At 44.2% G+C, this 23454-nt stretch overlaps 1 protein-coding gene across 2 annotated transcripts in view; it reads right to left on the reverse strand.

Annotated features, from left to right (window-relative positions):
- The window catches only part of LOC112256511 (kinesin-like protein KIF13B), an 88112-nt gene that overhangs the window by 44475 nt on the left and 20183 nt on the right, over positions 1–23454 (reverse strand). For both annotated transcript variants that reach the window (XM_042325511.1, XM_024429820.2), the window contains exons 4-9: positions 4338–4350; positions 3947–4007; positions 3575–3667; positions 3092–3272; positions 2296–2383; positions 1506–1640 (exon numbers count right to left, since the gene is read on the reverse strand). In XM_042325511.1, coding sequence (XP_042181445.1) covers positions 1506–1640; positions 2296–2383; positions 3092–3272; positions 3575–3667; positions 3947–4007; positions 4338–4350 — 571 coding nt within the window. The remainder of the gene's footprint in view (positions 1–1505; positions 1641–2295; positions 2384–3091; positions 3273–3574; positions 3668–3946; positions 4008–4337; positions 4351–23454) is intronic.

A 23454-nucleotide genomic window follows, 5' to 3' on the forward strand; every position in this document is an offset into this window, starting at 1 on the left:
GAGTTGTTTGATTGGGGTCAAGTCCGGGCTCTAGCTGGGCCACTTAAGGACATTCAGAGACTTGTCCCGATGCTACATCTGTGTTGTCTTGGCTGTGTGCTTAGGGTCGTTGTCCTGTTAGAAGGTGAACCTTCACCCCCAGTCTGAGGTCCTGAGTGCTCTGGAGCAGGTTTTCATCAAGGATCTCTCTGTACATTGCTCTGTTCATCTTTCCCTCGATCCTGACTAGTCTCACAGTCCCTGCCACTGAAAAACATCCCCACAGCATGATGCTGCCACCACCATGCTTCACAGTAGGAATGGTATTGGATTCCTCCAAACGTGATGCTTTGCATTCAGGCCAAAGAGTTCAATCTTGGTTTCATCAGATCAGAGAATCTTGTTTCTCATGGTCAGAGTCCTTTAGGTGCCTTTTGGCAAACTCCAAGCGGGCTTTAATGTGCCTTTTACTGAGGAGTGGCTTTCGTCTGGCCACTCTCTAATAAAAGGACTGATTGGTGGAGTGCTGCAAAGATATAAGAACCTTCCAGAAGGACAACCATCTCCACAGATGAACTCTGGAGCTCTGTCAGAGTGACCCTCGGGTTCTTGGTCACCTCCCTGACCAAGGCCCTTCTCCGCCGATTGCTCAGTTTGGCCGGGGGGCCAGCGCTAGGAAGAGTCTTGGTGGTTCCAAACGTCTTCCATTTAAGAGTGATGGAGGCCACAGTGTTCTCTGGGACCTTCAATGGTGCAGACATTTTCTGGTACCCTTCCCTAGATCTGTGCCTTGACACAATCCTGTCTCTGAGCTCTATGGACAATTCCTTCGACCTCATGGTTTGGTTTTTGCTCTGACATGCACTGTCAACTGTGGGACCTCATATAGACAGCTGTGTGCCTTCCCAAATCATGTCCATTCAATTGAATTTTCCACAGGTGGACTCCAATCAAGTTGAAGAAACATCTCAAGGATTGTCAATGGAAACAGGACTCACCTGCGCTCAATTTCGAGTCTCATAGCAGAGGGTCTGAATACTTATGTAAATAAGGTATCTGTTTTTATATATATATATATATATATATATACACATTTTTATATGTGTAAAAACATATATTTGTCATTATGGGGTTGTGTGTAGATTGAGGAAAATGTTTAATTTAATCAACATTAGAATAAGGCTGTAACGTAACAAAATGTGGAAAAAGTCAAGGGGTCTGAATACTTTCCGAATGCACTGTAACCAATATGTTATTGGACTCATTTCTGGAGGTGGAAATTATATTTTAGATGGTGTCAGCGTAATTTTATTTTCATCAATTTTGGAGTAGAATGTCCTTTTAAAAAGTCATAGGAACTTGACTTCCCAGTCTTTCTACATAAAAATTATCTGGGGGAGGTTAACTTCCAAAACAAAGGGGGACCCCCTTAACCCTCAGATGGAGGGTTTGTGTCTCTGTGTCCATGTGTGTTTCCATGTTTGTGTTTGTGTGCGTGTCTGTTCCTGTGTGTCAGCATGGCTTACCCCAGACTGCAGGTCTTTGAGTGTGTGTGTGAGGATGATGTTGAAGACTGCGTGAGATCTGCTGCTCTCCTCGTTCATGTTGGTGGCGGCCACCGTACGAGACTTATTCCCCTCTGACATCAGAGACTCGATGTCCTAGGAGAGATCGGAGAGGGATGGATGGAGGGAGGAAGGACAGTGAGAGATGTAAGGAGGGAGAGAGAGAGAGTGAGTGAGAAGACAAACGGGGGACGGAAGAAGGCAGGAGAGAAAGGAAGAATAGAGAACAGAGAGCGGAAGGGAGATGCTATAAATAATTCATTAGTAAACAAATAAATACTTCTATATTGTTTCCAGAGAAACCATCCCTCTTGGGCAGGGCAGCATGACACATTTACAAAAGCTGAAGAACAGCCGTGCATCCAGGTACTTTTTTTTTGCAGGTGCTCGAGTTTTCAGTCCACACACTGCTCCACACACTGCTGTTCATGCTCCCAAGTGATTTTATCATTACGTTTCGACCATTAGGTCTTCATCAGACATCCTGACCTAATAAAATCCCCTGGGAGCATGAACGCCCCAGCATGGTACACTACCACTGATGTGAGAACAGCTAGCAAACCTCTCAGCTGACACACACCCCTCTCTACTCTCCAACCCAGACCATAAATATCTCATGGAGATACCATATCATCGTATCAATTCTGTCGCTTATGAATATTAAATAAAGCTTGTATCATCAGTAGCATGGTCATATCAGTAGTCAGTCTACTAGTGGTGGTAGTGGTACAGCAGTGGTATTGTGGTGTACCTTGTAGCTGGCCACCGCCAGGCGAGACAGGCCGTCCACATACGGCCCCAACACCTTGTGTTCCCTCACTCTCAGAGCCTGTCTGCTCCTGGGGGGGAGGGGGGAATGACAGATATGAATGTGGTTTACTATGGAAGAAATCCACAGTCATCATGCTTCCATGCTCTTATCAAAAAATAATATAAATAAATGAATGCATTTATACATTTCTATCATTTTTCATTTGTAAATTAATAAAAAAAGTATTCATTTATTAGTAAATTAATTAATCTCAAATAGTGTTCTACTTGAGATGTATCCCTATACACTCTCCTACATTCTGTGTAAAAGCAACAGTTCTCCAAATAGAATCAGCAATAGCCAGATCAATACAAGTGGTATATCATTAGGCCAAGTTCTAGCATCTGTATAATGTGGCAGACTGACTCCATATGGCCGTCAGATGTCGGACCTCCCACTCCTGTGGCACGCAGCTCTGCTATTCTATTGATTGTTTTAGCAGGGGTCAGAGGTGACGGGGTCATAACCTTTGGGGTCAAGCGTGAGCCATAGAAACTGTGAGCAGACAAACAGGTGCAAATGTGTGCAAAACCATTGGGGCCCTGCTCCGAAGCATGTTTGGAAACATACTGGATAGGCAAAAGCTACCAGTATGTCATGGAACAATTGAGTTATTAGTGACTACATCAAGGGAGGAAGCGTGTTTAAATTATTTAAAAATGGGGCCACAGACAAACTGTAGTATATTCAAACAATTAACTAAAACAAGAGGTCATGTGGAGGTTAAAGGTCGTACCCTTTGGGGTCAAGGAGGTCGCGGACCTTCTCGTTGTATATCTCCATGTAGGAGACCTCTATGGTGAAGCCTTCCCCCTCCCTCTGCTCCAGCAGGGTCCTGTCAAACAGAGAACTGCACAGCCGCGGGATCAGACCTGGAGAGTCCACCGAACCCATCATTGTGTACGACTTCCCCGAACCTGGAGGGACACACACATACAGCCAATGGGTGAGCACGGATGTGAGGAGACAGCCAATGGGAGAGCATAGTAGGGAGGTGACAGATGAACAACTAAGGATCTGTTACATGCTAATCAGAACAGCCAATAGTATATGTCATAGGGAAAAACTCAATTGCATTTCCTTGATTCCTTGTCTCCTCCTTACCCATTGGATGAGATCTTCTGACCTCATCCAATGGGTTTGGAGAAGGAGGCGAGGAGAGAGGCCGCAAGTAATAAAGGAAACGCAATTCAGATTCTCCCATAATGTAAAAACATACCCGTCTGTCCATAGGCGAAGATGCAGGCATTGTAGCCCTGGAAAGCGTTGTGCAAAAGACTCTCCCCAAGGCACTGGAACACCACGTCCTGACCTGGAGACAACCACCAGGCAACGTTACAACACCACACATTATTATACAATATAAAACAGTACAAAAATACTTCAATACTTCACTGCAAGCAATGCAGGTGTAGAAGCACGGTGGCTAGGAAAAACTCCCTAGAAAGGCCAAAACCTAGGAAGAAACCTAGAGAGGAACCAGGCTATGTGGGGTGGCCAGTCCTCTTCTGGCTGTGCCGGGTGGAGATTATAACAGAACATGGAAGAAGGGAAGTGAGGAGGGGCTAACGTGAGGAAAATGAAAACTGACCCGCAAACTTGTCCTTTTCCGACTCGTCCATGGACCAGAAACAGTAGTCGTAGGCAAAGGTCTGAGGGACAAGACATAGAATGAAACAAAACAGTTAGAACTGATTTAAAACAGGCAAAACATATTGGAATGATCAGTTAAAATGGCATTGTTACAGTGTCATTTCAACCAGTTTTGCTCGTTGGGTGTTTCTTGTTGAGCACTGGCAATGATAAACATGGCATACAAATGAACCGTGTGTGTACATGTCAACATAAAAGTACAATGATTGCTTTATAAAACGCATGAATACAGCGTAGCTAGAATGTAAACACTGAGACATTAACAGCATTGCCAACCAAACATTAACACAATCAATAGTAATAGCAGCCAGTCACAGTACTGGACTTACCTTGGTCTGATTCCTGATGAAGTTCACACGAGGTCACAGGATGGCCACATGGGTAGAGAGAGAAAGAAAGAGAGAAAGAGAGAAAGAGAGAAAGAAAGAAAGAAAGAAAGAAAGAAAGAAAGAAAGAAAGAAGGACATTTAGACTAAAGCACCATGTAAACAAACACCTGGAATTACTGGACCCGTATTCTCAAAGAGTCTGAGTAGGAGTGCTGATCTAGGATCAGGTCCTCCATGTCCATATAATATTATTAATTATGATCCAAACAGAAAACCTGATCCTATATCAGCACTCTTACTCTGAGGTACTTTGTGGACACTGGCCCTGATGTACTGTAGTGCACCCCGAGACAGACAATCACACACTGTAACTTTCTGTGATTTTCTGAGACAGGTCTAAAAATGAATTCTTCTGGCACTGCGTTAAGGGTACACACAGTTTGGTGAGAGCTTTGAGATTATTCTCCGTCAATAACCCTGCTCATTTTAAGAGGCCCACTTGTGATCTTAAGAAGCATAGTTTGAGTATAATGATGTGTATTCAGATTACATCCTACTATCAGTGATGTGATCATCACTAGATAAGTCAAGAAAAGAAAGACTGCTGGTCTATCTCAATGATGAGCTACAGATAATGGAGGATACAGTAGTTAGTATTCATATTAGCGTTGTTTTGCTATTTGTCTGAGACAGGATGCATGGGTAATAAAGCTAACATGAACCTATTCACAGGAATGCACGCTAGCTTCCACTCTTCCTGCTCCCTCTCCCCTTCTCTCAGTCTTTCTCACACTCTCTCTCTCTCTCTCTCTCTCTCTCTCTCTCTCTCTCTCTCTCTCTCTCTCTCTCTCTCTCTCTCTCTCTCTCTCTCTCTCTCTCTCTCTCTCTCTCTCTCTCTCTCTCTCTCTCTCTCTCTCTCTCTCTCTCTCTCTCTCTCTCTCTCTCTCTCTCTCTCTCTCTCTCTCTCTCTCTCTCTCTCTCTCTCTCTCTCTCTCTCTCTCTCTCTCTCTCTCTCTCTCTCTCTCTCTCTCTCTAAAATGTTCAACCCTGTGGCTGCCGAGGCCTGGAGTTGATAAACCCTTGTTTATGACAATGTTTCATTACTGTTTCCAACCCCATAGGCTATATCAAGGGGGGGTTGGGGGGGTTCCTGGCTCCCGGCTCCCTGTGCGAACAACACTGAGAGAGAGTGAGAGAGGGAGGGTCTATAGGACACAAAGCCCCGCTCTTGATCCATGTCATGAGTTGGACTTTGTTCAGTGGACCTGAACACAAACAGAGAGAACATCACTCAATGGCAGAGGAGAGGATGGAAGAGGGAGAGATAGAGGGAAAGGGGAGAGAGAGAATCGGAGATTCACATAATGACAAGAGAGGGAGAGTCGAGCCGAGCAGCAGGGTAAATATGCATTTAAGGACTCCCTTATCTACCCTGTGGCTGAGCAGAAGCTTTACACAGCACTGAATGAACACAATGACCTATATAAACATTACACTCCAACACACAGGCAGTGGGAGAAAGACAAGGAGACACTCAGTTTCTACACCGCATTCACAAAATGCTGGGGATGTTACTCTCTAACACAAACACACGGGCTCCCCTCAGAGAGCATGCATGACACACGTATTTGCACACACACTTTTTCAGACATTTTGTGTGTCCTTTGAAATTCCCACACACTGGTTGTCCATTAGTAAATTAGTTTAATAATAGATTACACAGCAACAGTACACACACAGTTCATATCTGAAAAAAAATTGCCATGTGCAAGAGCACACATCATGACATGGAGTCACACACACCACACACCACACACCACACACCACACACCACACACACACACACACACACACACACGAGAGACCCATTGGAGCATATGCAGCAATGTTAGTGACAACAGAGGAGAGCTGGCTGACACAAAGACAGAGAGAGAGATAGGAATAAATATGGCCGCAGGCTGTTCCAGTGACCTGGGGCTGGGCTTGTCGTAAGGGATCAGCTCAACTGTATAACAAGCAGCGCCACAGGCAGAGAGTGCATGTCTGTGTAGGTGTGTGTGTGAGCGTCACATCTCCAGAAACTGCAGGGAGGATTAGAGACCCCTGGGGTACTAGTTAACATGTCAGCGGGTTGGGCCTCCATCTCACAGGCCCAGGAGTAGACCGTGCTGGGTGGTGGACACGGACCTCCAGGATGGGACCAGGATAGCCAATCATGCTTTAGTGACTGGGCCAGCATAGCCAAATCAGGCTTCAGGGACTGGACCAGCATAGCCCATCAGAGTTTAGGATCAAGACCAGTGCATCTATCGGAAGCTATGCTGACTAGGGATGTGACAAATAGACAATTTATGTTCATGTTGAATTTTCCGTTCAAACTATAAGAAAAATTCATACAATTCCATGTGAATTCACAATGCAGCTGAGCTGCTTGCTAGCAACGGTGTGGGTCTCAAGGTTGCTCCCTTTCATATAGTTAAGCATTGCACCTGTACTACCATTCCTGTACCTCAATTCTACCTCGCAAAGTTTACATTTCCTTCTCATTTAACTTTCGCTGACATTTGTCCAACTGTTAACGACAATGTAGTGGAGAGTCGACTCCAAAATAATTGATTCCTCGCACGTCGACTTCCAGGCTCGACTCCAATTTTTGGAACGGAGGAGACTGTTCTCTTGAGTACGGCAACTAATCAAACATCTTTCATAGCGAGCTAGCGAGGGACAGAGAGAGAGGGGAGGGGCACAGTATAGGCAGTTCGGGCACCAGGCAGACATAGTCAGAACTATGCTCTAGGCCTAGTTGCAATGTCTTGCAACTTCGGTAAAGCAGTAAAGGCTTCTTCCAAAATCAAGTTTTGATTGGTAACAGCAAGAATCCCCTCCTGGCTCAAGCACCTTGCTGTATAATAAACTCAGTAAAAAGAGACACGTCCCTTTTTCAGGACCCTGTCTTTCAAAGATCATTCGTTAAAATCCAAATAACTTCACAGATCTTCATTGTAAAGGGTTTAAACACTGTTTCCCATGTTTGTTCAATGAGCCATAAACAATTAATGAACAATGCACCGGTGGAACGGTCATTAAGACACTAACAGCTTACAGACGGTAGGCAATTAAGGTCACAGTTACGAAGACCTTAGACACTAAAGAGGCATTTCTACTAAACACCAAAAGAAAGATGCCCAGGGTCCATGCTCATCTGCGTGAACATGCCTTAAGCATGCTGCAAGGAGGCATGAGGACTGCAGATGTGGCCAGGGCAATAAATTACAATGTCCGTACTGTGAGACGCCTAAGACAGCGCTACAGGGAGACAAGACGGACAGCTGATCGTCCTCGCAGTGGCAGACCACGTGTAACAACACCTGCACAGGATTGGTACATCCGAACATCACACATGCGGGACAGGTACAGGATGGCAACAACAACTGCCTGAGTTACACCAGAAACACACAATCCCTCCATTAGTGCTCAGACTGTCCGCAATAGGCTGAGAGAGGCTGGACTTAGGGCTTGTAGGCCTGTTGTAAGGCAGGTCCTCACCAGACATCACTGGCAACAACGTCGCCTATGGGCACAAACCCACTCTCACTGGACCAGACAGGACTGGCAAAAAGTGCTCTTCACTGACAAGTCGCGGTTTTGTCTCACCAGGGATGATGGTCGGATTCGCGTTTATCGATGAAGGAATGAGCATTACACCGAGGCCTGGACTCTGGAGTGGGATCGATTTGGAGGTGGAGGGTCCGTCATGGTCTGGGGCGGTGTCACAGCATCATCGGGCTGAGCTTGTTGTCATTGCATGGCAATCTCAGCGCTGCGCGGTACAGGTAGACATCCTCCTCCCTCATGTTGTACCCTTCCTGCAGGCTCATCCTGACATGACCCTCCAGCATGACAATGCCACCAGCCATACTGCTCGTTCTGTGCGTGATTTCTTGCAAGACAGGAATGTCAGTGTTCTGCCATGGCCAGCGAAGAGCCCGGATCTCAATCCCATTGAACACATCTGGGACCTGTTGGATCGGAGGGTGAGGGCTAGGGCCATTCCCCCCAGAAATGTCCAGGAACTTGCAGGTGCCTTGGTGGAAGAGTGGGGTAACATCTCACAGCAAGAACTGGCAAATCTGGTGCAGTCTATGAGGAGGAGATGCACTGCAGTACTTAATGCAGCTGGTGGCCACACCAGATATTGACTGTTACTTTTGATTTTGACCCCCCCTTTGCTCAAGGACACATTATTCAATTTCTGTTAGTCACATTTCTGTGGAACTCGTTCCGTTTATGTCTTTGTTTGCCCTGACCTTGGAGAGCGTCCCACATATCCCAGGGAGGTTAACACCCCGGCCATCCTACAATCTAAGTTTGATACCCTCAATCTCACATAAATTATCAATGAACCCACCAGGTACAACCCCAAATCCGTAAACACGGGCACCCTCATAAATATCATCCTAACCAACTTGCCCTCCAAATACACCTCTGCTGTTTTCAACCAAAATCTCAGAGATCACTGCCTCATTGCATGCATCCGTAACGGGTCAAACGATCACCTCTCATCACTGTCAAACGCTCCCTAAAACATTTCAGCGAGCAGGCCTTTCTAATTGACCTGCCCGTATCCTGGAAGGATATTGACCTCATCCCGTCAGTAGAGGATGCCTGGTTATTCTTTGAAAGTGCCTTCCTCACCATCTTAAATAAGCATGCCCCATTCAAAAAAGTAGAACCAGAAACAGATATAGCCCTTGGTTCACTCCAGACCTGACTGCCCTTGACCAGCACAAAAACATCCTGTGGCGTTCTGCATTAGCATCGAATAGCCCCCGTGACATGCAACTTTTCAGGGAAGTTAGGAACCAATATACACAGGCAGTTAGGAAAGCTAAGGCTAGCTTTTTCAAGGAGAAATTTGCATCCTGTAGCACAAACTCAAAAAAGTTCTGGGACACTAAAGTCCATGGAGAATAAGAGCACCTCCTCCCAGCTGCCCACTGCACTGAGGCTAGGAAACACTGTCACCACTGATAAATCCACTATAATTAAGAATTAAAAATGTTCTACGGCTGGCCATGCTTTCCACCTGGCTACCCCTATAGCCGGTCAACAGCCCTGCACCCTCCACAGCAACTCACCCAAGCCTCCCCCATTTCTCCTTCATCCAAACCCAGATAGCTGATGTTCTGAAAGAGCTGCAAAATCTGGATCCCAACAAATCAGCCGGGCTAGACAATCTGGGCCCTCTCGTTCTAAAATGATCTGCCGAAATTGTTGCAACCCCTATTACTAGCCTGTTCGGCCTCTCTTTCGTATTGTCTGAGATTCGCATAGATTGGAAAGCTGCCGCGGTCATCCCTCTCTTCAAAGGGGGAGACACTCTAGACCCAAACTGCTACAGACCAATATCTATCCTACCCTGCCTTTCAAAGGGGTCTTCTCGAAAGCCAAGTTAACAAACAGATTACCGACCATTTCAAATCCCACCGTACCTTCTCCTATATGCAATCTGGTTTCAGAGCTGGTCATGGGTGCACCTCAGCCACACTCAAGGTCCTAAACGATATCATAACCGCCATTGATAAGAGACATTACTGTGCAGCCGTATTCATCGACCTGGCCAAGGCTTTCAACTCTGTCAATCACCACATTCTTATCGGCAGACTCAACAGCCTTGCTTTCTCAAATGATTGCCTCGCCTGGTTCACCAACTACTTCTCTAATAGAGTTCAGTGTGTCAAATATCGGAGGGCCTGTTGTCCGGACCTCTGGCAGTCTCTATGGGGGTGCCACAGGGTTCAGTTCTCGGGCCGACTCTCTTCTCTGTATACATCAATGATGTCGCTCTTGCTGCTGGTGATTCTCTGATCCTCCTCTACGCAGACGACACCATTCTGTACACCTCTGGCCTTGCTTTTGACACTGTGTTAACTAACCTCCAAACGAGCTTCAATGCCATACAACTCTCCTTCCGTGGCCTCCAACTGCTCTTAAATGCAAGTAAAACTAAACGCATGCTCTTCAACCGATTGCTGCCCGCACCTGCCCGCCCGTCCAGCATCACTACTCTGGACGGTTCTAACTTAGAATATGTGGACAACTACAAATACCTAGGTGTCTGGTTAGACTGTAAACTCTCCTTCCAGACTCACATTAAGCATCTCCAATCCAAAATGAAATCTAGAATCGTCTTCGTATTTCGCAACAAAGCATCCTTCACTCATGCTGCCAAACATAACCTCGTAAAACTGACCATCCTACCGATCCTCGATTTCGGCGATGTCATTAACAAAATAGCCTCCAACACTCTACTCAACAAATTGGATGCAGTCTATCACAGTGCCATCCGTTTTGTCACCAAAGCCCCATATACTCCCCACCACTGCGACCACCACTGGCCCTCGATTCATACTCGTCGCCAAACCCACTGACTCCGGGTCATCTACAAGTCTCTGCTAGGTAAAGCCCCGCCTTATCTTGAATCACTGGTCACCATAGAAGCACCCACCCGTAGCACGCGCTCCAGCAAGTACATCTCATTGGTCACCCCCAAAGCAAATTCTTCCTTTGGCCACCTTTCCTTCCAGTTCTCTGCTGCCAATTACTGGAATGAACTGCAAAAATCACGGAAGCTGGAGACTCATATCTCCCTCACTAGCTTTAAACACCAGCTGTCAGCAGCTCACAGATCACTACCCATCTGTAAATAGCCCATCCAACTTCCTCATCCCCATACTGTATTTATTTATTTATCTTGCTCCTTTGCACCCCAGTATCTCTACTTGCAAATTCATCTTCTGCACATCTACCATTCGTGTTTAATTGCTATTTTGTAATTACTTCACCACCATGGCCGATTTATTGCCTCATTTGCACACACTGTATATAGACTTTTTCTACTGTATTATTGAATGTATGTTTGTTTATTCCATGTGTAACTCTGTGTTGTATGTGTCAAACTGCTTTGGCCAGATAAGGCAAAGCAGTTGTAAATGAGAACTTGTTCTCAACTAGCCTACCTGGTTAAATAAAGGTGAAATACATTTTTTTTTAAATTTAGTTAGGATTCTCTATGAGATTTGAAATATACTTGTTAGCATTGCTAACCTTCAGGTTAGTAGGGTTTACAGAATAACCTGATGAGGCACAAGGTCGGTATGAAGGGATAACGATCTGGATACCGCCCAAACCTAGTTCTAAGTCCACAACAATGCCTAAACGACATCAGGAGACCACTTTTGAGGTGTGGGAAAATTGAAGACATTTAAACATTTTGGGTGAAGTTACCTTTAACGCAAGTGCATACCAGCCAGAGACCTTTGCTTGGTTAGCGGTGTTTCGGACGTATCATTTCCAGTCACTACTTGCAGAGTTGTTTACGTGCTGCTGTGCATTTTGTTGCTAACCTTACTTTACTACCTGACAACTTTACGGTTTTTACTCTTTTATTACCATTTCTATTTTTAGTTTTTCCCCCTCACTCAACTTTTTTTCATTCAACTTTTTCACTCCGGACGCTTTATCTGGACATGATTCGTCAGGACCTCCACCAGCCGAAGCTAAGTAGTAACATTAACATGATGCCTTCTAATTTCAGTCGCTGTATACAGGAGAATAATATACAGGAGAATGATCGCCTTAGGGCGAGGATAGCTGTGCCGCAAGCCCAGCTTCAGACGCAATCGTTAGGCAACGGTAATTTCAGTGTAGGAAAGAATGAAACAGCGTCTGTGCCACCATTAAGTACAGATAGTAATATAAATCTCCTCGCACGGCCCCCACAGCCGGACAACTTTCTCATGGCTTCTGAAGGGAAATGCTGTAGGAATGCTCAACCGGTGTCGCTCTTTCAGCCGACAAACTTTCAACCGGTTCTGCCCATTAAGCAGCGAGTCGGAGTCAGAGGCCGAGCCTTCTCTGGTCTCTACTCCTCCCGTTACGGGGTTTGAGACGCCGAAGCCTCCCACCATTAGCTCTGACAAATTGAAAACTCTAGTCATTGGTGACTCCATTACCCGCAGTATTAGACTTAAAACAAATCATCCAGCGATCATACACTGTTTACCAGGGGGCAGGGCTACCGACTTTAAGGCTAATCTGAAGAAGGTGCTGGCTAAAGCTAAAACTGGTGAGTATAGGGATATTGTTAACCAACGATGTTAGGATGAAACAGTCAGAGGTCACCAAGCGCAACATAGCTTCAGCATGTAAATCAGCTAGAAAGATGTGTTGCCATCGAGTAATTGTCTCTGGCCCACCTCCCAGTTTGGGAGAGTGTTAAGCTCTACAGCAGAGTCTCACAACTCAATCGCTGGTTGAAAACTGTTTTCTGACCCTCCCAAAATATAGAATTTGTAGATAATTGGCCCTCTTTCTGGGTCTCACCCACAAACACGACCAAGCCTGGCCTGTTGAGGAATGACGGACTCCATCCTAGCTGGAGGGGTGCTCTCATCTTATCTACGAACATAGACAGGGCTCTAACTCCCCTAGCTCAACAATGAAACAGGGTGCAGGCCAGGCAGGCTAGTCAGCTCAGCTATCCCCATTGAGACCGTGTCTGTGCCTCGACCTAGGTTGGGCAAAAATAAACATGGCGGTGTTCGCCTTGGCAATCTCACTAGAATAAAGACCCCCTCCATTCCTGCCATTATTGAAAGAGATTGTGATACCTCACATCTCAAAATAGGACTACTTAATGTTAGATCCCTCACTTCCAAGGCAGTTATAGTCAATGAACTAATCACTGATCATAATCTTGATGTGACTGCCCTGACTGAAACATGGCTTAAGCCTGATGAATTTACTGTATTAAATTAGGCCTCACCTACTGGTTACACTAGTGACCATATCCCCTGAGCATCCCGCAAAGGTGGAGGTGTTGCTAACATTTACGATAGCAAATTTCAATTTACAAAAAATAAAAACATTTTCGTCTTTTGAGCTTCTAGTCATGAAATCTATGCAGCCTACTCAATCACTTTTTATAGCTACTGTTTACAGGCCTCCTGGGCCATATACAGCGTTCCTCACTGAGTTCCCTGAATTCCTATCGGACCTTGTAGTCATAGCAGATAATATTCTAATTTTTGGTGACTTTAATATTCACATGGAAAGGTCCACAGACCCACTCCAAAATGCTTTCGGAGCAATCATCGACTCTCATGTCTCCGGACCTACTCACTGCCACAGTCATACTCTGGACCTAGTTTTGTCCCATGGAATAAATGTTGTGGATCTTAATGTTTTTCCTCATAATCCGGGACTCACTCATAATCGGACCACCATTTTATTATGTTTGCAATCGCAACAAATAATCTGCTCAGAGCTCCCTCTGTGATTGAAGATATCCTTCTAGTGGTGTGGGGGCTGTGTTTTGGCAAAGTGGGTGGGGTTATATCCTGCCTGTTTGGCCCTGTCCGGGGGTATCATCGGATGGGGCCACAGTGTCTCCTGACCCCTCCTGTCTCAGTCTCCTGTATTTATGCTGCAGTAGTTTAGTTGTCGGGGGGCTAGGGTCAGTCTCTTATATCTGGAGTATTTCTCCTGTCTAATCCAGTGTCCTGTGTGAATTTAAGTATGCTCTCTCTAATTCGCTCTCTCTTTCTTTCTTTCATTCTCTCTCTCTCGGAGGACCTGAGCCCTAGGACCATGCCTCAGGACTACCTGGCATGATGACTCCTTGATGTCCCCAGTCCACCTGTCCGTGCTGCTGCTCCAGTTTCAACTGTTCTGCCTGCGGCTATGGAATCCTGACCTGTTCACCGGACGTGCTACCTGTCCCAGACCTGCTGTTTTCAACTCTCTAGAGACAGCAGGAGCGGTAGTGAATAAGCTATGAAAAGCCAACTGACATTTACTCCTGAGGTGCTAACCTGTTGCACCCTCGACAACTACTGTGATTATAATTATTTGACCATGCTGGTCATTTATGAACATTTGGCCATGTTCTGTTATAATCTCCACCCGGCACAGCCAGAAGAGGACTGGCCACCCCTCATAGCCTGGTTCCTTTCAAGGGTTTCTTCCTAGGTTTTGGCCTTTCTATGGAGTTTTTCCTAGCCACCGTGCTTCTACACCTGCATTGCTTGCTATTTGGGGTTTTAGGCTGGGTTTCTGTACAGCACTTTGAGATATCAGCTGATCTAAGAAGGGCTATATAAATAAATTAGATTTGATTTCTGCAGTGCACATGTGATTGACACTGGATTGATGCAAATAATCCTAATATTCTGCCAGGTAGGCATAGGCTACTTTGTAGTAGAGGTCAACTGATTATGATTTTAATGCCAATACTGATACCGATTATTATTGGAGGACCCCAAAAAAAAGCCGCGGCCGATTAATCGGCCGATTGTTTTTGGTATCTATTTGTAATAATGACAATTACAACAATACTGAATGAACACTTATTTTAACTTAATACATAAATAAAATAAATAATGAAACATGTTCAATTTGGTTTAAATAATACAAAAACACAGTGTTGGAGAAGAAAGTAAAAGTGCAATATGTGCCATGTAAAAAAGCTTAACGTTTAAGTTCCTTGCTCAGAACATGAGAACATATGAAAGCTGGTGGTTCCTTTTAACATGAGTCTTCAATATTCCCAGTTAAGAAGTTTTAGGTTGTAGTTATTATAGGACTATTTCTCTCTATACCATTTGTATTTCATATACCTTTGACTATTGGATGTTCTTATAGGCACTATAGTATTGCCAGCCTAATCTCGAGAGTTGATAGGCTTGAAGTCATAAACAGCACAATGTTTGAAGCATAGCAAAACGGTGTTGGCAAATGCACAAAAGTGCTGTTTGAATGAATGCTTACGAGCCTGCTGCTGCCTACCATCGCTCAGTCAGACTGCTCTATTAAATATCAAATGATAGACTTAGTTATAATTTACACACAGAAATATGAGCCTTAGGTCATTAATATGGTAAAATCGGGAAACTATAATTTCGGAAAACAAAACGGAACTGTTCCGGATTTTATCTAACGGGTGGCATCCTTAAGTCTAAATATTGCTGTTACATTGCACAACCTTCAATGTTATGTCGTAATTATGTAAAATTCTGGCAAATTAATTACGGTCTTTATTAGGAAGAAATGGTCTTCACGCAGTTCGCAACGAGCCAGGTGGCCCAAACTGCTGCATATACCCTGACTCTGCTTGCACAGAATACAAGAGAAGTGACACAATTTCCCTAGTTAAAATAAATTCATGTTAGCAGGCAATATTAACTAAATATGCAGGTATAAAAAAATATACTTGTGTATTGATTTTAAGAAAGGCATTGATGTTAATGGTTAGGTACACATTGCTGCAACGTCTGTGCTTTTTTCCCCCGCAAATCTGCTTGTTAAATCATCACCCGTTTGGCGAAGTAAGCTATGATTCGAGGATAAATTAACAGGCAACGTATTGATTATATGCAACGCAGTACAAGCTAGATAAACTAGTAATATCATCAACCATGTGTAGTTAACTAGTGATTATGTTAAGATTGATTGTTTTTTATAAGATAAGTTTAATGCTAGCTAGCAAATTACCTTTGCTCCTTGCTGCACTCGCGTAACAGGTGGTCAGCCTGCACGCAGTCTCCTCGTGGATTGCAATGTAATCGGCGTCCAAAAATGCAGATTACCGATTGTTATGAAAACTTGAAATCGGCTATGCCGATTAAATCAGTCGACCTCTACTTTGTAGTTAACATTTTATTTAGAAGGTTTTTGGGAAAGCCCTTCCATCTACCAGCAGACCGTTATCATTAGCATTATCGCTAACAGCTCCACAAAGTGTAGACATAGGCACGGACCATCACAGACAGGGGCATTCCTATACCGTTTCAGAAAGTTGAAGGAAAATACAAATCACTGATGCATTTTGTTAATGTCTTATGAATAACTTGGGCAAAGGTATTTTCTAATAAGTTCATTACATTTGGTTGATTTCCAATTAAGTTTAATACATTTTTTAATATTGTTGAATTCTGTTTTTATGTCTAGATTCCATGATTCAGTCCACGTTTTCCACAAAGCAGATTTTATAGGGTCCTACTTCTTCAACACACACAGACACATCACCCGTTGGCCCTGTCCACTCCCTTCCTAAACAATGTAGCCTAGCTAGAGTTACTTTGACCTCGTCCCAGCACAGTGACTGCTCCCTCCAGCCCAATGCCCAAAACACCAACACATGACCGGAGCCTAAAAACATGGTGGACTACCATGCCTATATGGATGGTTAGGTAGGGGAAACACTAGACAGTACTAGGTTCAGGTGAATTCTATAAAGAGACCGTATCAGGGCTCTCAAACCCTGTTTGAGTAGGTTTTTGCTCCAACCCTGGGCTTAACTCTGATAGCCACGGAGGGAGGGAGGAAGGCGTGGGCGATGGATGGATGGTCGGAAAGTGGAAGTATTTGGCAGCTGCTTCCCAGCCCTCACCCCACCACCCCCCACTCCACCACCAACCTACCCTCGCCCCACTAGCTTGCTCATCTCATCCCCTGGTATTCCCACCTCCCAGCCAGGCCTGGCTCCAGCAAGCTGTTACAGCAGCAGCAGACTGACATGTTGTCTCAGCCTGCCCGAGTCTGGGTACTGAGGGTAGAGGACATCTGCTCAAGTCAGCTTAGCAGCATGCCAGCAAGGCACAACACCTGCACCCATAAAACATTATGGCCTTATGGATGATGATATGTGGGGTGGAAAAAAGGTTGTCTGATACGGGCTGGGACCATTGTTAATGGTTCCATCCAAGTTGCTGTGTGTGTGCGTGTGTTTGTTTACTCCCATTGGCAGAGCTGTGACAACCAGGTAGGCTAGACATACAGTACCAGTCAAAAGTTGACATACCTACTCATTCAAGGGTTTTTCTTTATTTTTACTATTTTTATATTTTAGATTCTTCAAAGTAGCCACCCTTTCTTTTCCTTGATTACAGCTTAGCACACTCTTGGCATTCTCTCAACCAGCTTCACCTGGAATGCTTTTCCAACAGTCTTGAAGGAGTTTCCACATATGCTGAGCACTTGTTGGCTGCTTTTCCTTCACTCTGTGGTCCAATTCATCCCAAACCATCTCAATTGGGTTGAGGTCGGGTGATTGTGGAGGCCAGGTCATCTGATGCAGCACTCCATCACTCTACTTCTTGGTCAAATAGCCATCACACAGCCTTGAGGTGTGTTGGGTCATTGTCCTGTTGAAAAACAAATAGTAGTCCCACTAAGCGCAAACCAGATGGGATGGCTTATCGCTGCAGTGGTAGCCATGCTGGTTAATTGTACCTTGAATTCAAAATAAATCACTGAGTGTCACCGGCAAAGCACCCCCACACCACCTCCACGCTTCACGGTCTGAACCACACATGCGGAGATCATCCGTTGTGCAAAGCTGTAATCAAGGCAAAGAAAGGGTGGCTACTTTGAAGAATCTAAAATATATTTAGATTTGTTTTACACTTTTTTGGTTACTACATGATTCCATATGTGTTATTTAATAGTTTGATGTCTTCACTATTATTCTACAATGTAGAAAATAGTACAAAATAAAAATGAGTATGTGTCCTTACTTTTGACTGTTACTGTAAGCAAATGGATCAAGCCAACTTCCTTGATCCTGTTCTAGAAAATTCTTAGAATAGAAATGTCTTACAATCAAACTCGGGAGACTAAAACAGAGGATTGTCATGTCACAAAAGACCTACCATTCACAGGGAGAATCTCAATTGCATTTCAATGATTCCTTGCATCCTCGCCTCCTTCTCAAAACCCATTGAGATCGTTCTCCACTGACCTTCTCCTCCAACGGGAGCCAAGAAGAGAAGCGAGGAATCAAGGCAATGCACACACTTTGTGGGCTTTCACACCGAATTGGTTTGGAGCGGGGTGTTTTTTTAGAAACTTTTTATCTAAACTCTTACCCCTTAATTCGGTTCATTTGGACTCCTCACTTGGGAGCACATTACACAACAACATACAGTGGTTCAATCAAAAAGAGTGGATTAAATTTGTACAGTAGTGCGGTACGCTACAGGTGAGAACGCAGTCCAGACCAAACAAAAAGAAACAGAGTCGCACAGTATTATTGGTTGTTTGACTGCAAGCATTTTATGAAATGAACACAGCATCATAACTTGATATCTCTGAAACATTCAGTGAGTAGCAACACATTTATGAACGCATCTGATGCAGATTAGGGGAGATGGGGCTATAGGCTACTGAAGCCTATTCACGTAGCAGTTAGTGGCTATTCCCACATGTTGTTGGAAGACCAAAGCGAAAGTAATATGACAATTGGGACACACTAGTGATGCTTCATGATAATCATAGATGGATTTAACACCAGCATTTCTGTCTAATAAACAAATGACTTGCATGGACAGGTTTTGGTTAGGAATTTTTGTTTGTTTGATATGTGAAAAAAATTAAAACTACAACGTATTTTTATTTTTATTTAACTCAGTTTTGAGCTATAGTTCAAATCAATGTGTGGGAGTTTATTGGCCGGGTTGTTAAATTCAATTAATGGCCCAATTAACCCAAGCACTGGACTGCTGTAAATGAAGCCAGGCATCGACTTCTGGAGGCAGGGGGAATCCTCTTTACTCTCCTGTGCAGTGCTTTGTTTCCTGTCATTCAGGCCAATAGATTTCCTCCTGTCACAGAGTCACTGTAAAACTGTCAGTGTTTTTTTTATCCTCAATTTGGGATGGGGATTTGCTTTCACAGCAGCTGCTGGGCTGGCATTCCCCAACACACATACAGAGCATGGTTTATATAGGCCTGGCTACATACCACCGAGACAGCCACAGGGTGGAAGACATGGGAGTTGAATGTAATCCTCTAGGATTTATTCCAATACGTGATAGGTTAGATTGTACAGCTGTAGTAATAGGACTATCGGAAGAATCTTCGGAAGACTGGCCTTGGGCCTAGAGTTGTATATCACTTCTAAAGCCCCAAAGTAATCTAGAGGCTACACACACCACAGCCACAAAACATACCACAACATTGTGTCATGAATCTCTCACTCCCCAATTCGATCTAAAAGGCTGCACCATAAACCACAACGTTTTTTTACTGGCTGTCAAAAAGTCAGCGTTGCCATTTCTTAATTAGGTTTATGAGATTAAATACAGTAAATCTGAAAGGCTCTGCTCAACTGAAGCCAAACTGGTTAGCATAGTTCTAGTGGAAGCTGCACCACACTGCGTTGTATGCCATTGCCCCATGAGTAAATCTGATCTGAAAAAACATTGTAGGCTATTCCGTCAAAAATTCTCATCTTAACTGGCGGATTTTAAATGATCCTTTTGTGAAGTGCAGCTGGGAACTCTGTAGATGGCGAATGATGGGATCGATAAAACCAGAATTGGAGGATACTCAATCATTGTTTAAATCTCCAGTTTGGGAACATTTTGGCTTCACAGTCAATAACAACAGTGATGGAGAGAGAGTTGTGGATAAAACGTTAATAGTATGTTCTCCACTGCTAAATTTTTAAAAAGCCCAGAGTGGTGCGTGTAGCTTGTTGTTGTCGGCCAATCACAAGTCACCAAAGCGCCACTACAGTCATAGAGCCTCCATGTGTGCCAAAGCAAGTTAGGAGATTATCTAAACAACAGTTGATATTAAAATGATAGAATTTAAAGTTAAATGACAAGTACTGTATATGGTACAACGACCAAGAGCCAACAGGTAGGCTGCTATTTAATCATCTAAATGGAGGTGCTGATATTTGTAATTGCAGGGCAGGAAGAAAGTGCATGCTCAATTAGCCTAGCTAGCTAGCTACACTATATACAGTACCAGTCAAAAGTTTGGACACAGCTACAGATTTTCTTTATTTTTACTATTTTCTACATTGTAGAATAATAGTAATGACATCAACACTATGACATAACACATATGGAATCATTTAGTAACCAAAAAAATGGTTAAAAACAAATCAAACTATATATTATATTTGAGATTCTTCAAAGTAGCCACCCTTTGCCTTGATGACAGCTTTGCACACTCTTGGCATTCTCTCAACTAGCTTCATGAGGTAGTCACCTGGGGTTGGTAGGGTTGGTATACAGAAGATAACCCTGGTAAAATATTTCAGAGCCAGTTTGGAACTCGGTAGTGAGTGTTGCAACCGAGGACAGACTATTTTTCCACTTCACAATAACAGCACTTACAGTTTACCGGGGCAGCTCTAGATGGGCATAAATTTGACGAACTGACTTGTTGGAAAGGTGGCATCCTATGACGGTGCCACGTTGAAAGTCACTGAGCTCTTCAGTAAGGCCATTCTACTGCCAATGTTTGTCTATGGAGATTGCATGGCTGTGTGCTTGATTTTACACACCGGTCAGCAACGGGTGTGGCTGAAATAGATGAATCCACTAATATGAAGGGGTGTCCACATACTTTCGAGATTAGTGGGGAAGAACTTGACTGGCCTGCACAGAGCCCTGACCTCAACCCCATCGAACACCTTTGGGATGAATTGGAATGCCGACTGCGAGCCAATCCTAAATCGGCCAACATTATTGCCCGACTTCACTAGTCCTCACGGCTGAATGGAAGAAAGTCCCCGCAGCAATGTTCCAAAATCTAGCTGGCTACATTATTTCTATGATAAACATTAATTTGATGGCCATGCAAAAGCTCATTTACTTGTGTGGCTTCCAGCCAAATACCGTTGCACTTCTGTTGTCATCTGATGAAAATGAAGCTATATTCTGCCGAATGTGTTGCACCAATGTATTTTCTGTGAAGGATAACTATAGTTGTACGTCCCTGATCACTCTGTTGAAGCAAAAAAACCACTTGACTTTCAATATAAAACGTGTGTGAAATGGTGTAAACGCAGATATTTTTTGATGGTCTGTTTTGAAAATATAGATGAATCAACTCTAATGCGACCCCTGCATATCTACCCCTCATCCCGCCACTTCTCTCCTCCCCCATAGCGCCGAAGGCTCAAAACATCAACCTCCATCTCTTCTCCTCTATTTCACTCATCCCTCCATACCCCCATGGCACCTGTCAGACCAGGCAGGATGGAGCCAGATATGATGAGCACTACAGGAAAAACAACCTGAAGGCATAGGCTAGAGGCACGCACACACCCCTAGGGCTTTGACAGTCATGGAATTTTGAAAGCAGGTTATTGGTCAGCCAAATGACTGTGGTTACAGTAATAACCATTTGAATAACCGTTTGTTTAATTTTTAAAGACACACATTTTCCTCTCCTCCGCTCCTGACTGCATGTGCTGCTGCTGCTGCAGGGAGGGGGGCGTTGCCTAGACAACCCAACTCGTTTGCTACAACACGTTACTTGTTTCAGCCAGAAGTAAAAAATAAAAAACATTTTTTTAAAGTTTCATCACGTTGTAGAGTCCACGTTACAGCAGAAACAGACTCCCCCGCACGAATGCCCGGCCATTCCGTCTTCAGTCAGCTTTTATTTCCACCAAAAAAGTCTTAATAATAAATATGTATTTTTATGGTTATGACGGTTATTTTTTTCATGACAGTCTTCACACATAACTGTCAGTTACACTGTTATACAGTAAGTGTACCAGACCTAACACACACAAATAAACACTAAAGGGAAAAACAAATATAATTGAAGCAAACGATTGTCTGTCAACAATCTAAAAACACACACACTGAGTGGGAGTTGAGTGGCATATCACTTATTCAATTAACAGGTGTGCCAACAGCAGTAAAACACACAGACACCCGTTTCCCTTCATCCATGAACATTCTTCCATTGAATGCTTAAGCTGCACTTCTTCAGCTCTTTATTAAAAACACCCAACACTCTGACAGCAGGTATTGGGACACGTCCTTTGACTGACACTAGGCTACATAGAACAACTGACTGACATAGGCCTATTTCCCCAGTGACATTCCCAGAAAAGAGAGCTACATCACTGTGTGATTTACACTCCAGATAGGACTGGGCCTAACTGGAGTGTAAGAAGGTAGGGGAGGCTTCGAACATGTCTCTTAAAAATGTTTCCTGTGTTTTCCATCAGGTCTCTCCCTTCCTTTCATCTCCAGCTTTGCATTTCACACTCGTCTCATGTCTTCCAGACCAGGAGCCATGCCTTGTATTAAGGGTGTATTGGTTCACCAAAACACACAGTTCGGTACGTATAGTGGTTTTGGAATCACCGTTCGGTTTCTGTACAGCGGGAAAATTAAATGCTAACAATTACTGTAGTTCATTTTTGTTTATTAAAGAAAATACAAAGTGTTGCTATTCCTGATTCCATATACAATATGATCAAGAGTCATATAATGGCTTTTATGAGAGCACAATCAAGAACACTTTGTATTTTCTTAAATGAAAACACACGATTACTCATCAACACTAACATATTTATTTATTAATTAGGGTTCACAGTGCGGAGCCAAACCGAGGTCGCCGTACCAAACGGTTCGAATACGTGTCCCGTTACCATGTATACCCGCATTTTACACACACACACATACACACACGCCACGTGTGCACATGAGTGAGAGAAAACCCACAGCCAAGCCCAGCATTTCCACTCGCCCAATTTCTTCCAAGAGTTCAGTGAAACACTGTATAGGGCAGTGAGTCAGTAAAAAACCACAGCACAGGTCAATCTAACCAACCCTCCCCAATGCATTGCTACTATAAGACTTTCTTGCCCAATTTCTTCTAAGAGCTCAACGAGTGTTGAACCACTCTGCATGGTACAGGCCAGAGTATAGAACCCTCCCTCCCTACAGCCATAACCAGCTCGCTGAGAAGTTGAGATCCGGCACACTGACACATGTCACAGCAAATCAGGGGCTGGGAACCAGCGCTAAGTTTGGGGGGGGGGGTTAGACCCCAGAGGGCTGCGAGTGTCCCTGTCCCACACCCCAGTCACACATCCATCGTGTCAAGTGACGCAGCATGCCGGCCAATGAGAGGAGAATGCGAGGCAGTCAGGAGACCCAGCGCACGCCTGCTCTCTTCTCTCTTTCGTTCTCTGGTTCTCTCTTTTGCGATCAGCGTCGTTTAAAAAATGAGTTTACGCTTGGATGCGCATCGCTGGCCGTTCGCTCTCCTTCTGTGCCGTGAGTATGGAGAGGGA

This window comes from Oncorhynchus tshawytscha, linkage group LG08 (genome assembly GCF_018296145.1).
Source record: "Oncorhynchus tshawytscha isolate Ot180627B linkage group LG08, Otsh_v2.0, whole genome shotgun sequence".
NCBI classification, from domain to species: Eukaryota; Metazoa; Chordata; class Actinopteri; order Salmoniformes; family Salmonidae; genus Oncorhynchus; species Oncorhynchus tshawytscha.